This window comes from Arachis ipaensis, chromosome B2 (genome assembly GCF_059453495.1).
Source record: "Arachis ipaensis isolate K30076 ecotype BB chromosome B2, ASM5945349v1, whole genome shotgun sequence".
NCBI classification, from domain to species: Eukaryota; Viridiplantae; Streptophyta; class Magnoliopsida; order Fabales; family Fabaceae; genus Arachis; species Arachis ipaensis.
Genome location: NC_142437.1, coordinates 31,636,664 through 31,650,885, shown reverse-complemented (window position 1 = coordinate 31,650,885; position 14,222 = coordinate 31,636,664). Strand labels below are relative to the sequence as shown.

The window sequence follows — 14,222 nt, the reverse complement described above, 5'->3', positions numbered from 1 at the left end:
ATAATGATACAGTGAGCCCCCAAGCTTAGCCGGGTTATTATGTCGGCACTTATTCAAAAAATAATTGAGTGATAAGAGTCATTCAATCAAGATAGTTTAGTGGGGGATACTTTTCCGCTTAAGAACAATTTTAGCATTTGATTGTATGTGAACTGAAAAGTTCAGAGATAGATATCAATTGACGGAATCGATTGTATGATCCGAAGATATAATGATTAATTGTCTTGGAAATTTTTTCGGCCCACAACAACTTATTGATAAATTTCTCGCTCAAAGCAATTAGTTATTGAATTCTTACAATTTATAGTGAAGGTCATACAACATGAATAAGATAAATTGAGAAAATGAATATGTCTAAAATCGTAACATATATTGAATAATATATATTGTAAAAGTAAAAGAATTCAAAATAGAAAAATATACCTTGAAAGTTGATAATTGTAGAGAAGAAGACGACATATATGAATGTCATACATGCCAAATGTGAATATTTGAATTTTGTTTTGTAGGACATGCTTTAATTTGATAATAAAGCAATAAGATAACAGTTATTGAATTATACATTTAGTATAATGTTTCTAGCAGTTACAATATGACAAGGGATATTCTTCGTGCAATAATAATAAATTGCCTGTTTAAGTTTCTACATTAAACAGATAGTAACATAAAATTTAATAGCATAAAGTGAATAGTGTAATAGTTATATACAATTAATATACAATTAAATTTTGATGGAATCCAATTTTAAGATTTGAACTCATCATTACCGTCATTTAATTGTATAAATATAATCATTAAGCAATAAGAATATAATACATAATGAAATAAAAATGCAATTGACATTGTTGTTATATGTCATTATTGTATAAAACATATATTGAGGTTTGAATATAACTAATAAATCAGTAAATATTAGTTACACAAAATATAAATGCAAAAGTATGTTGAATAAAATATATAATATATATAATTTTACTTGTGTAAATAGAAAACTTTGAAACAGTAAGCAAAATTGATAAGTGAATTTGTGCTCGGATTGATTGAGAACCGAGTTTGTTTTCGGATTGGTTCATTGATCGATTATGATATGTGAAAGATTATGATACGTAAAAGTAAAGCACTTCAAATGTATAAAGTACATACTTTATAAAAAGTTACGATAGATTAAAATTTGATAAGAGGTATTAAATAAAATCTTAAAGAAGATTGTTGAGATTGGTTCAAAAATTTGAATGTAAATAAAATTTTATGAACCTAAGGGGAGTAAGAATTATTTTACTCTTCCCCACAGACGGCGCCAATTGTTCTTGTGGAGATTAGCCGGTGTATAGCTCGTCCGTCGATGAATTTCTTCAAACTTCTCGTCGGAATGAGTTATACGTCGGCAAGGAGAGAACAAGGGGTGGGTACCTGCAAAAGACACTCCGACGCTCAAGTCAGTAAGTGTTTAAGAGGTATAAGAATAATTCTATGAATATAGAATGTAAGACATGAAATAGAAGTTATCATGTGTTGTGTGTAATAATTCTATGAATATAGAATGTAAGACATGATATAGAACTTATCATGTTGCCTCTTGAGATTAGATATAGAAGGTTCCTTTTATAGGCATAGAATTGATGAATGATATTCATGTTATGACCGTTTGATCATTAAGATTGAAATGATGGTCATTAAGTCGGTAATGAAGGTGTCGGTTACAAGTAAAGAATAAATGATAATTAACGCCGAGTTATAACTCATAATGCACAATAAAGACCGAGTTATAAGGTGACGGATCAATATCCAAAATTATTTTTAAAATTCCAAAATCTAATAAAACAAGACATCTAAAAATATTAAAAAAAAATCCAAAAATTAAGAAAAGAACATCTAAACTATTAAAAAAATCATCCAAAAACTAATAAAACATCCAAAACATAAGAAAAAGAAACATTCAAAATTTAGAAAAAAAAAACTCCAAAATCAAACAAAAGAAGGAGGAGGAGGAGTGGAGGAGGGAGGCTCTGCACGTCGTGACAGAGGGAGATGCGACGCTGCGCGACGTGAGGAGGGAGTCGCGGTGGTCGGTTGGGCTGCGTGACGCAAGAGAGGGAGCAGTAGTGGTCAAAGCGGGAGCCGATTAGCACAACGAAGGTGACACAATGGAGACACGACAGCGGCTCGATGACGCGGGAGAAGGCAGACGTCGAAGGTATTGTAGGAGAGAGAGAGAGAGAGTACAAGAGTGCATATAAGGAGTAGTTTGTAGCTTAAAGTTGTACAAGGCAGATATAGAGAGCGCAAAAATGATTTTTTGAATTTTAAAATTAAGATTAAGAGGAGTTGACTGAGTTAGCTTATACTATAGTTGACCCTGTACTTTCTCTTATTTTTTTAAATGAATTAGGGAATGAGGCATTGTGCTGAGTCCTTGTGTATTCTATAGTTCAACGAAAAACTATAGGTGTGCAACCACCGACCTTGCCCGTCTCAATTCCGGCAAAGCCCGCAGATAAAATGGTGCGCGTTAAACATGCATTTTTTTGCGGTCCCAAATGTTTAATCTATTCTGTATTTTTTAGTGAGTTAACTATAGGTTGTTTGCTACCCTTAGATTTCATCAGTGCAAATTATGAATTTGATGATAGATTTTTTGGTGGTTTTATTTGTGAGTTTGTCAAAATTTAATTTCTAGATTTATGGTGATCTCATAAAAAGTTTTATTTAAATTGAAGAGGGTATACTTCCAATATATATTAAAAAAAAATGTTTCCGAGTGAATATTATTTTGGTGAATTCTACTTAATTATTTTTCTATTAGTGTCAAGTGTCAAAATGATATTACTTGAAAAAAGTGCGCATTACGAGATTATATATTATTTGACCAACTTAATTAGATTTGATAATTTAACAACAAAATGTGAGTGTTTATATATATATATATATATATATATATATTAGAAGGATAATTAAATCAGATATCAATAGAGAATATACATTAAAATAAAAAATATACATTAAAAATGAGTTAAACTATACATATATTTATACAAAAATATATAGTAGTTAATTTTTAGTGGTTTATTTTGGTATATGTATATATATCATGAAAATACTATTTTATATCAATTAGAGTTTATGAATTATAGAATAGTAATGCCTAATTACTATTTTTGTAAGTGTGATCCATTTTAAAATGTTTGTACTAAACTATTTCAACACTCATATTCTCAAGCCGTTATAAAGAAAGTAGAAACAACTAAAGAAAGAAAAAAAAAATCCTTAAGAGCATATTCTATCAAACACAAATTATGAACAATAATATTAACAGTAAATTGCCATAATTTAATAGGGAATTATTCCCCCGTAGATTAACTCTAGTGAATGTATCTAACAACTGGTCAACGACAGAACTGTGGCAGCTATAATGTTGACCTCACTTCTTTTGAAAGGTAAGCATAGAGAATAAAGCTATTGCCCGAGCGGTTACACCCATAAGAATTAGGATGGAAACACACAAACTCCAATCATGAATATTATAGTCACTTCTCTTTAGTGAACCACAACGACTTATGATCCACACTCCATGGTACCTGCATTTTATGCATTATTGATCAGTACCTTGTGGTGTTCCTTCATGTTATATTTTCTTTTAATTTTTCAAATATCACATATAAATTGCCTTATCATTTTCAGTTCTTGGAAACAAAGCTATCTTGATCAGTACCTTTAAAATGCTTTACTTATATTTAATTTTTTCTAATAGTTATTTTTGCAAAGTGGATCTGTACTCCTCCTGTGAGTTTGCATTGTTCCTCTTCATGTTACTAAAGTTCTTTTATCAAAAATTAAATCAAATAAAACAAGAGGAAGGAAAGAAAGAAAGAAGAGAGCATAACCATTTTGACCCGTAAAAAATTACGCTTTTGACAAAATAAACCTTAAAAGATGTAAATGACAAAATGATCCCCTAAATATATGCTCAAACTGAACAAATGTTTAGTCCATTTACTTACATACTTATACAGATTTGGTTCATTTTTGTCAAGTAGAACACATCTTTTGGGGTTCGTTATATCATTTGCATATTTTGAGATCTATTTTGTCAAAATTGTAATCTTTCGGGTGCAAAATGACTATTTACTCAAGAAGAAAAAGGATGATGCTCACTTTGGTCAATGCAGGTTCATGTGTAAGTTATTTTGGTCTGTATAGATTTCGATAGGTCAACATAGTCCTGTGAGTCAAATTACTCAAGAAACTAATTTGACTCGTTTACTGACTACCGTCCTATCAAAACTTACAAGGAACAAAATAACTCATTGCTGTATCTATAGGGACTAAAGTTACTATTAACCCAAAGAGAAATTTCTTAGCTACTACAGTTTTTACTTTTTTATTCTTTTATTTTTCACTGCATTTAGGCCACGCAATGCGAATTTAAGTTTGAGAAAGTACACGGCCGTAAAACTTGATTAGTTTGCACAATATCAAGGGAGACATGGAGATGCAGGCTCTAGCTGGCTTCTCTCTATATCCAGGCAATTCATGAGTTGCTTTTGGATGTATTAAACAAGCACATATGTAGTCTAATCAACAACCATTATTAACCATAACATACCTTTCAGCATTTGCGATTACGAATGCTTCTAAAGCCCACTTAGGGTAGCATAAATTTGCTAGAACCTTCAAAAATTTACTGTCTTTAGCTTGTGTTGCAACAAGGGTTAAAACAACTGGAAGAAGCACTGACCACTGCAACAAACAATCACATGTTGGACCGGATGGGGCAAAATAATGATGAGCAAATGTTTTCAGTTTGTTGATAAAAGTTTTATATTATAAATCTAAATCTAATGCAGTGATACTTACTAGCTGTGCCGCGCCAGGTTTGAATACTATTGCCAATGTATATGCTATTCCAGTCACACAGTATACTAGACAGAGCAGCACAATGTAATTATCCGCAAAAGTTGATCTTGGATAGGTGAAGAAATAGAACATAGAGAGGTACACCACAGGCTTAACCAGAGTATTAAAATGATCCATTGTATCTCTAGAAAGAAAGTAAGCCAAGCTGCTCATCCCAGAATCCCTCTCCCTCCAGTAGTGCAATTTATCCAGAGAAAATGATCTCAAGGCCGAAATTTTACATAAAAGAGCTGAAATTAGGAATGAACAACAACAATGAGCGAAATAGAAGCACTGACCATTTGAATTAAGCTGAACTGTTTTAAATACTATTAAATTTATTTTCTATTCTAGAATGAAAATCATATTAATACTCATGTTATGCCCCATGGATCAAACCAATAAGGCAACAATCATAAGACATGAATGGGGGACAAACACAAAACAGAAGTTAGGTTATAATCGCTTAAAAGTCTTAAACCTTGTTTGATTACACGTGTTTACTTACGTCTGATGGAAATCAAGGTGAGTGAAAAATACAAACCTACAAGTCAAGTATATGATACTTATTTTCATATTGGATGTTACCAATGCAATTAATATCATTTCACATTTCTCTATCTAAAACGCACATTTTTTGGGTGTTATATAAGGTAACGATCTTAGCTTGCAGTCATATTTTGATTGCAGCAAACAACAATACAGATTATTTAGATATAAAGAGGAAAAATAAAATTGGATTGATACTTATTTTTGAGAAACTAGTTTTTTACTTCCTCCTTCTCAAAATAAGTATCTCTTTTACCTTTTAGATTCATTGAAAAAATAATGTATTTGGCAATCTTTTTGTCAAGATTCACTAATTTTTCAATGAACATAAAAAGTACAAGTGACGCTTATTTTGATAAGAGAATACTTACACTCAGAAGTATATTATCAAATCATAAGATGTGAATTCTTCAATTGTGCATAGTTTAAAATCCATTCCTTAAATTACTCAAACTTATTTTGTTAATTCTAATAAATATGAGATTAATTTTCCATCAGACCTTGTCCTAATATGCTGTATCCTATATATTTATTATCCCCCATTGAGTTTAACATGTCATATATGGCAATATACATGCTAACACAACTCCCGACTAGTTAACAACATAACATGAGGGACCTACTAAATTAATAATAAAAGGTCAGAGTAGTATATCAAATTTCACCCATTATTCAAATTGGTCTTCCCGATTTTTATTAAATCCTCAAATTTTCAACGTCAATCATGCTCATCCCTACCCAGTTTTGTGTCCATACTCTGTTATTTTTGCTCACCGGCGGTGTTTTTTTCTTTCCAGGTTGTAGCGGTTTCAAATCCCTACTAACAGGAAAGTATAACTATCACAATTTATCAACATTTTTCTGTGGATTCACCTCCCACAAGTGAGTGAAACAACGGAGTGTGAACTGAAATTAGGTAGAAACAAACATGATTGACGTTGGAAAATTTGGAGAACTAATTTGATTTGAGTAAAATTAGGAGGACCAATTTGACTAACGAGTGAAATTTGAGGGACCATGTTGATCATTTGCACATTAAACTAACTATAAGAAGTTAACTTACATACACAAATCACTGTATAGATGTATCCATCTCCACCAAACTTCTGATCATTTCCTCTACTCAGCGCTCCTAAGCAAGCTCCAGCAAGTAATAATATTAGATAATCTATAGCTTGGATTTTAGACTCCCTTAGTCGCTGCTTCACAATCCTAAAATAACATTGGCATGAGTAAGGTAACAAACAGATAACAAAGCAATATGTAGACACAAAATCTAATAGACATGCTCGTCATTAAATATTTATATGCTGTGTTGTCCAATCAGCATTCAGAACTAGAAATTGTGATGCTTCTGGGAGAAACTAATCCATATTATGGAAATTTTCAACAAGGCATTGAAGTTTTAGACATCAAAGTGAACAAAAATACTGAAGTCATTGCATGGTTTACCGTATAAGGAAGTACTTGTATTGCTTGAATATCCCAGGAGTTTTCCGGTTAGATAAATCCTGGGATTTCAAAAAGTTGAATAGTATCTTCTCCCCCTCCAATTCAACGACGTGTCTAACATCATGCAATAGTTCTCCGGCAAAGCTTCTTTCGTCATGTCCAGAGCCATTGGGATCAGTTTCTTTAGCTGGATTTGGAGTTAAGTTACCAAATTTCACTGCATTCTTCTGCATATCAAGAGGTACTGGGTATCCCTTATGAAGCATCCATCTAACTGGCAGGTCTTTATAACTGACTCCCGAGCTTCCACCAGGTTCTACTATGCCCTCCAAAATGTCGATAAAGTAATCAGGAGGATTGATCCGCTCCGGAATACAGATCCCAAGTCCTAGAAAGTATTCTTCAACTTTCTTGACAGGTCCATGATACACAGTAAGACCTCCTTTCGCCAGAAGTATCAACTCATCAAACATATTGAACAATGCATAGCTACAGCGAAAAGATCAGTCATCAATTAAACAAAGGGAGAGTTATATTGTTTTTAACAAGTTCAAACTAAAAGCATGGGGTATAAAAAAGATCAGTCTTCAAAATGGTTTCTTATTTGGAGTGCACATGCAGCGATCAACAACGCTAGAAGGACAACAGAAACTAGATGATAAACACAATCAATAGATAAAGGAAATGTAAATATCCGCTCTTGTGCTATCAAAGTGAAATCAGATCAGTAAGGTCTTGTAAATATATATAAGTAATAGGATTCTCAAATAAATAAATAAAACTCCAAAATAAAATGGGATAACCCAGCCATTCAAGACACTTGGTGATCCCATACTAGTTCCCTTATTCTTTTCGTATCCTCATAGCCTTCCCCACCAAAGTGACCAAACAATAACATATGTTGGAAGCTAATGGATTGGTGGCTAAATGGGAGATTACTTACGGTTAATGTAGGGTAAATAGGAGAAAGAACTCATTGCATTTTCATTTCATCCAAAGAGAGGTGCACATATAGATATCTATCAACTACTAGCATAAATTCTAAAATACTAACTATCAACTACATTCATAAAAGCTAAGCTACTAACAACCAACTACATGCTAACTTTCAACACTTACAACATATAAACAAAACTTATCGCACTTTATTCTGTGACAGAATATTAAAGAAATATAACATAAAAGCTAAAGAGCAAAGAAACATAGAAACCTTTCGATATGCTAAATAATATGATCGATTTCATTCACTGTCGACAAGTTATAATATTGAGAGGTTGCTCAGTTGGTTTATTTTCTTCGTGCAGCTGCTGCTTGAATTCAATATATCTTTAATTCAAATCATTTACAGGGGGACCCTTCTTATTTGTCTTGCTTTTTATTATTAATCAAAAGGTTCTCAGTGTCAAAAGGTTTATGCAGCCTATCAGATTTTAACAAAATGAAACAATCATGAAATTAAAAGTCACCTTGGTTGGTGAACCACCATGCATATGTTCACTCCTTGAAGAGCTTCCCGTCTTAATGCTCTAAGAAGTAGCTGACATGATGCACTGTCCAAACCAGATGTGGGTTCATCTAACAATAAAAGTGAAGGTTCCATGACCATTTCCAGTCCAACATTTACACGCTTCCTTTGGCCACCGGAAATCCCTCGTTTTTCTACAGTTCCAACCAAAGAATTCCGCACAGATTGAAGGCCCAAGAATTCAATAACTCTTTCTACAACCAGAACTTTGTCTGCTTTCGGCAAGTCAGCAGATAGCCTATTAACAGAACAACAAATTCATTTCTTAACCAGATATTCAAACATATAAGAGCTATCACAGAAACGATATAGGCACAAATGCTATAACAAGAGAAAGGGAACTGAGGTTACATTTAGACAAGGGAAAAATTATATGGTTTGCAAAAATCTGTCAGATTCCATGTTATTTACCTGCACTGTGCACTGAACCATAAATTCTCTTCTACTGTCAGATTTCCATGAACTATGTCATCTTGTGGCACAAAACCAATAATTTTCTTATAGGAGTGGATTGATTCAGTCTTTCCATTTATAAGAACTGAACCAGTCATCTTGCATCCAAATGCTTTTCCAGCTACTGCTGAAAGAAATGTTGTCTTACCGGCCCCTGATGGACCCATGACAGCAGTAATGCGCCCAGGTTTAATTTTCCCCGTTACACATCTCAATATAAGTTTGTTTTGCACCTTCAAAATGAGAGTTAGATCTTTGAAAGAAATTTCCATTAACAGCCGTTTCCTTGGTTCACCTTTGGTAGCCATGTTAACTACTCCTGAGAAAGTAAGATTCTTGTTTTCTTGTTGCTGTGCCTTCTCCTTCTCCAATTGAGCATATGCATACTTAAAAATCTGGCTATGAGTTTCAGGTTGCTTTTCCTTAGAAGCTTTGCCTTGGACACTTTTATCTCTAGTTTTAGTTTCTAAGTGAAGGTTATCGTCATTTTCAATTTCATGCATCATCTGCATCGTATCAATGGATTCTTTAGCCTTTTCTTTTTGAACAGCTGATGAGCTGGAAGCAATGTTTGGAGTAATAGGGTGTGAATGTGAAAGCAATTCTATATCAGTTTCTGAAGTTGCTTGACCCAATATTTTAACTTTTTCTGGATCTGCTACGTCCTTCTTACGCGAAAATGTTCGTGATAGTTGAGCTTGTAGTCCACTTGCACTCTTTTTAGCAACATCTTTTGCAGTTTTCCATCTTTGTCGTGCATTTGAAGTCTTCCTTACAGATCTAGCTGCTGCTTCTCTGGACTTCGCCATTCTCCTTTCCCTAGTACTGAGAACTTGATCAGAACAGCTGTAAATGATAATCAGCAATGTACTCAAAGCAGCCTGCATTAGTAGTTGAAGAGTGTTAACTAACTTCTATGATCATGGTCTGTATCACAGATTATAACTTCTATGTTTCTAAATGTGACATGGTGTTAAGCATCAACCATATCACCTATGTAGATAAAGAAAATTAAGAAATAAAAAGGACCATAAAATATCTTATCTGTTTTCATTTCTTAATTTTTTGCTGAGCATATATCCAATATGGCTACTTTTGTTACAAGATATGGCTTATAGGTACAAATTCCTCATTGAACAATTGCAAACAATTGGAACTGAATGAAAGATCAAATATTGAACATATAACATATAACTGAGAAGAAAAAGGGAAACAAAACAGCAAGGAAGAGGAATATTAGAAAGCAAACAAACTTCTAAAAGCACCAAGTAGGCCCCAAGTCATCAAAACAAAAATCATCATGATGTCCAAATAAAAAGGGAACCTAAATAAATATATGAATAGGCACTATTATTACTAATCCATAATCAGGTTAAGGTATAGAAAGTTACAATGAGCATAATTCCGTACACACCCATGTTTTGGGTCTCAGCTTTCGATTTACATGAAGTCAACTTGAAGCATCCTACAAGAGAATCAGTAAATGGTAATATGTCTCAGCATGGGTCAGAAACAGTTGAGGAAAATAATGACACCAGTTTGTTGCTATAATAATTCACAATTCATGCGATCTTACTTGTCTGAGATATAGAACCCATCCTACAGTAATGCCTGAAATTCCAAGAGAGAACATTAAAAGTATTAGAGTAACAAATTTTGAAGACATAAGTATTATTATATCTGTTTTTATAGGATTCAATAACTGATTCTTTGGGGAATACTTTGTTTGGTGTCTTCCATGAATCTTGGTTGTGCCCCACATCCTTGGATCAGTTTTTATTGACTAGGTTCACAAGGGTTGTGGTAGCAGAAAAGAGGCAAAACCTTTGTACCATTATGCAGTATATGCCACTCGTTGGAGTACATGGCATAGCACAATTAATGCAACTTAATGATAGGTTTTCAGATAAACAAGTTTTATGGGATACATTTAGGCATTTCAACTCTGTACGATGTAAAGCTCATGATCTCTTTTGAGGACTTTCCTTCTCGGACATGTTGAGAGATCATAAGCATCACTTCACTAATGTTTTGTTCTATTTTTTCTTTTTGTGGGAGGATCTATTTTCCTCTGCTCCTTGTATCATCCATTTTCCCGTCTTAATGCTATTCTTCTTTCATCACAAAAATAAATAAATAAAAACACAAATAATAATTAAAAAAAGGTATGGACATTAAAATGCTACTATAAAATGCTATTTCATTATATATTAGCAGTTGATAAGGAGTAAACCAATGAATAAAGTAATACCCACTACTGCAAGGAATACGTTTTGTAGTTGTTGGGCAATACCATCCTGCTGGACAGAATGTCTCACTACCGCTATCAACATCAGCCCAAATATTTGCACCTCCACAGGTATGGTTTGGCCGCATTGGAGGCAATTGATAACGATATCTTCAAAAAAGTGTCAAAGGATTAGTTTATAAATAAAGCATGCAAGCGATTATTCTATAAATAAAAAGAGAGAGATTTGAAAATTAGAACTCACGGTTCACATACACCAGTTGTGTTATTGAGTTTTGCAAGAGGACAATAGGATCCAAGAGGGCAAGCTTCCAGAACAAATATTTCAAATACCATGAAAAGATAAAAGCATTAGAGATATCTTTTAGCATCAAAATTGGCAACAAATATCACCATTACACGGATTTTCCTTATGTTTCAACCTTCCAACGTATTGCTGAAATAACCACCGAGCGAAATATACTACCTTCTTGTCTAGAATAACATCACATCTATATCCAGAAACATATGAAAAACAACAACAAATTTTCTAGACGAGGTCGACTGGTCTACATGAGTCAACTGAGCTTGCACTAAGCTGTTTAAATCAAAGGAAAACTACACTAAGCTATTTAAATCAGTGACGAAAAAACCATCTCAGACGTTCTTGATGTACTTACGTATCATGCATGTGATACCATGAGGGCAAAAGAAACCTTCACAACATGGTTCACAGTCAGTAGTTCTTGAAGGCATATCCTGTGAATTTTGGAGTTCAGCCTGCTCGGTCGAGGGAGCACTACAGGCCCATCCTGGCTCACAACCAGATACCCATGAGGTTAAATTGCAGTTCTTGTTAGGCTTCAAATAGTTAATACCATTAGATCTATCCAATAAACTATTTGAGTAAAACTTTATTTCGGCTTCATTACATATGCGTTGCTTTATGTCCCCTGTTAATACATCAAAACCACCAGAATCCAAAAGCATTAAGAGTCATATTAGAAGTAAAACAGATTTCCGGTAAATAACAGAAAATTATTGAATGGAATGATAGTTGAAAAGGCACAATATTGGTATGAACAGAATAGAAATAGTCAGCATTAATAGATGGTATGTAGATTCATAACATCTAGCACAATGAAGATGAAAACATCCAGATTTTCCAAACCAACATGTTTATATTCTGCTGGATAAAACCTGTGCCATTTCTTTTTGTCTAATTCTTATCACAATATATGATGTTAGTATTCTTACCTTTCGTCTTTTGAATGCAAGAAGTCAAGAAGCCCAAGTCAGATGAAAAGTTAAATGCATTATTCCAATCAGCATTCCTAGAATAAGAAAATCGAGCTTAATATCAAAATAAGTTTCTAAATGATTTTATAAGGTGCCGTTGGCTAAGAAAAAGATTTATAATTTCAAGTAATAAATGCACATCACCAACAGCAAGCCAGCTTGTGTTATCAGATAGTGTAACCATTCAATGAATCAGATCACATAATAGTTTTAAAAATCTTTAATTTCAACAGTGGCATTTCAACCAGTGCCTTACTATTCAAGGATAAACTTTCCTCATTTGATTCTTTAACCAATGCCATAATAATAGAAGAAGTTAACTACTCAGACAATTGCGCAAGCTCATTTAAGGGCACTAACATAAGCAGTCAAAACAGGATTAAATTGGAAGAGAAAAGAAATAAAATAAATACACACGCATCATTAATTTCTTTAAATAAACTTAAAAAATGATCTCAATTGAAAATTTGAAGCACAATGCTTAAAAGTTAAAACTAAGAACTGATTCAAATAAGTTGCTTTAACAATTAACATCAACTGCAGTTTCTCATCAACACTAGTAATATTCAGTAAAATGAAACTTCATGAAACTATAAACTTCAAGCTTCTTTTAACCATAAAAAAGAGTCATGACTTTTCCAATACAATTATAAATTGATGTATTTGGATGCTATTTGTATACAACACAAATTCATTGATTTATGATTGCGCCAATAAAGCAAATTCAGTTTGAGGTGAAATGAAACTGTTTCGCTGACACTGATTAAACAGGATTAAATTAGAAGGGGAATAAAACGAAGGAAACAAATGCACATGCATCATTAATTGCTTTAAACAAACTCCAAAAATAATTTCAGTTTTCAAAATTTAATGCAGTGTTTAAAACTAGTCATGGAAGTTAACGAAACTACAAACTTAAGCTTCTTTTGAGCATAAAAAAGTGTTCCCTTACTAAAACAATTATTCTAAAACCAAAATTGAGTACAAATAAACTAACAGATCTTCGACGCAGAAACTGGAGCGGTTGCTAATTTCGTGACTGAGGAAAGAGGTGACGTTGGAGACTTGGCTGTAAACAAGCTGTGTCAAAACAGAGAGAACAGCAGGGTTGTCAAGGTCACTCATTTGCTGGCACTTCACCCCATTCAATAAGCTCGAGGCCGTAACTGCCAAAGCAAGAACCACTAACAAATCCTTGGTGCTCCAGCTGGGCATATTGTTGGAATGTGAAAAGAATGGGACCGAACAGGCGTTTGGGAATTGGAAATGTGGAGAACGCCCGGGGGGGCCTTATTTCTATTCGGTGGATGGAGTCAATGAGTCAATGATGGTTGAGATTAGGAGCCATTTGGAAGGAGAACAGGGGGAGTGTTTTGAAATTCCAAGAAGCTGCTTTAAACGTTAGTACTGCAGGCTGGCGCATGTGGAAATTGGAAGATGGTGATTTGTGAGTGGGACTTGCGAGGATGGGAGACCCGGACCGCGTCCAACTTGGGGCAAGTAGACCATCTCCCCAATGCAGCAGATAAAATATATCAAATCACGCAGTCTTCGGTTCTGACTTCGGACACAACTCTTGCCACTAGTCGTCTAGTCGAGACTTGAGAATGTCTTGATCTATGATCAATAAAAAGTTTTTTTTAATAAATAAAATAAATATTAAATTTACGCCTATAAACACCTACGAGTAAATTAAGACTAAATCTTCCTTTTGGTCTCTGACATTTTATGTCATTACCTATTTTGATCTTCAAAATTTAAAATTATCTATATTGATCTTCTAAATTTAGATCCGGACATCAATGTGATTTCTCGACTCTTTCC

General features: G+C 33.6%; 1 protein-coding gene across 3 annotated transcripts; it reads right to left on the bottom strand.

The window, feature by feature from the left end:
* Positions 1-3,246: 3,246 nt before the first annotated feature.
* LOC107625201 (ABC transporter G family member 24) lies at positions 3,247-13,986 on the bottom strand. 3 transcript variants are annotated; one of them, XR_001617117.3, is made up of 14 exons: positions 13,396-13,986; positions 12,357-12,433; positions 11,780-12,052; positions 11,365-11,428; positions 11,124-11,270; positions 10,449-10,483; positions 10,264-10,337; positions 8,831-9,753; positions 8,361-8,657; positions 6,895-7,383; positions 6,510-6,654; positions 4,855-5,144; positions 4,604-4,737; positions 3,247-3,575 (listed from the first exon to the last, which is right to left on the bottom strand). XR_001617117.3 is itself a non-coding variant. In XM_016327779.3 (14 exons), the coding sequence occupies exons 1-14, from the start codon at positions 13,611-13,613 to the stop codon at positions 3,419-3,421; spliced, it is 3,327 nt and encodes a 1,108-aa protein (XP_016183265.1). In that variant the 5' UTR covers positions 13,614-13,986; the 3' UTR covers positions 3,247-3,418. The 3 variants fall into 3 exon arrangements, 1 of the variants encoding a protein (XP_016183265.1); XR_015905247.1 differs by having other exon boundaries at positions 11,166-11,270; XM_016327779.3 differs by having other exon boundaries at positions 6,506-6,654.
* Positions 13,987-14,222: the final 236 nt, after the last annotated feature.

Bases quoted from the DNA above. Each gene is read 5' to 3' on its own strand.
- LOC107625201 (XM_016327779.3), bottom strand. From the start codon at position 13,613: ATGCCCAGCTGGAGCACCAAGGATTTGTTAGTGGTTCTTGCTTTGGCA. The intron at 12,434-13,395 runs GTTAGTTTATTT...TTCTTATTCTAG, and splicing joins AGTTTCTGCGTCGAAGATCT to GAATGCTGATTGGAATAATG. The intron at 4,738-4,854 runs GTAAGTATCACT...TGTTTGTTGCAG, and splicing joins AACCTGGCGCGGCACAGCTA to TGGTCAGTGCTTCTTCCAGT.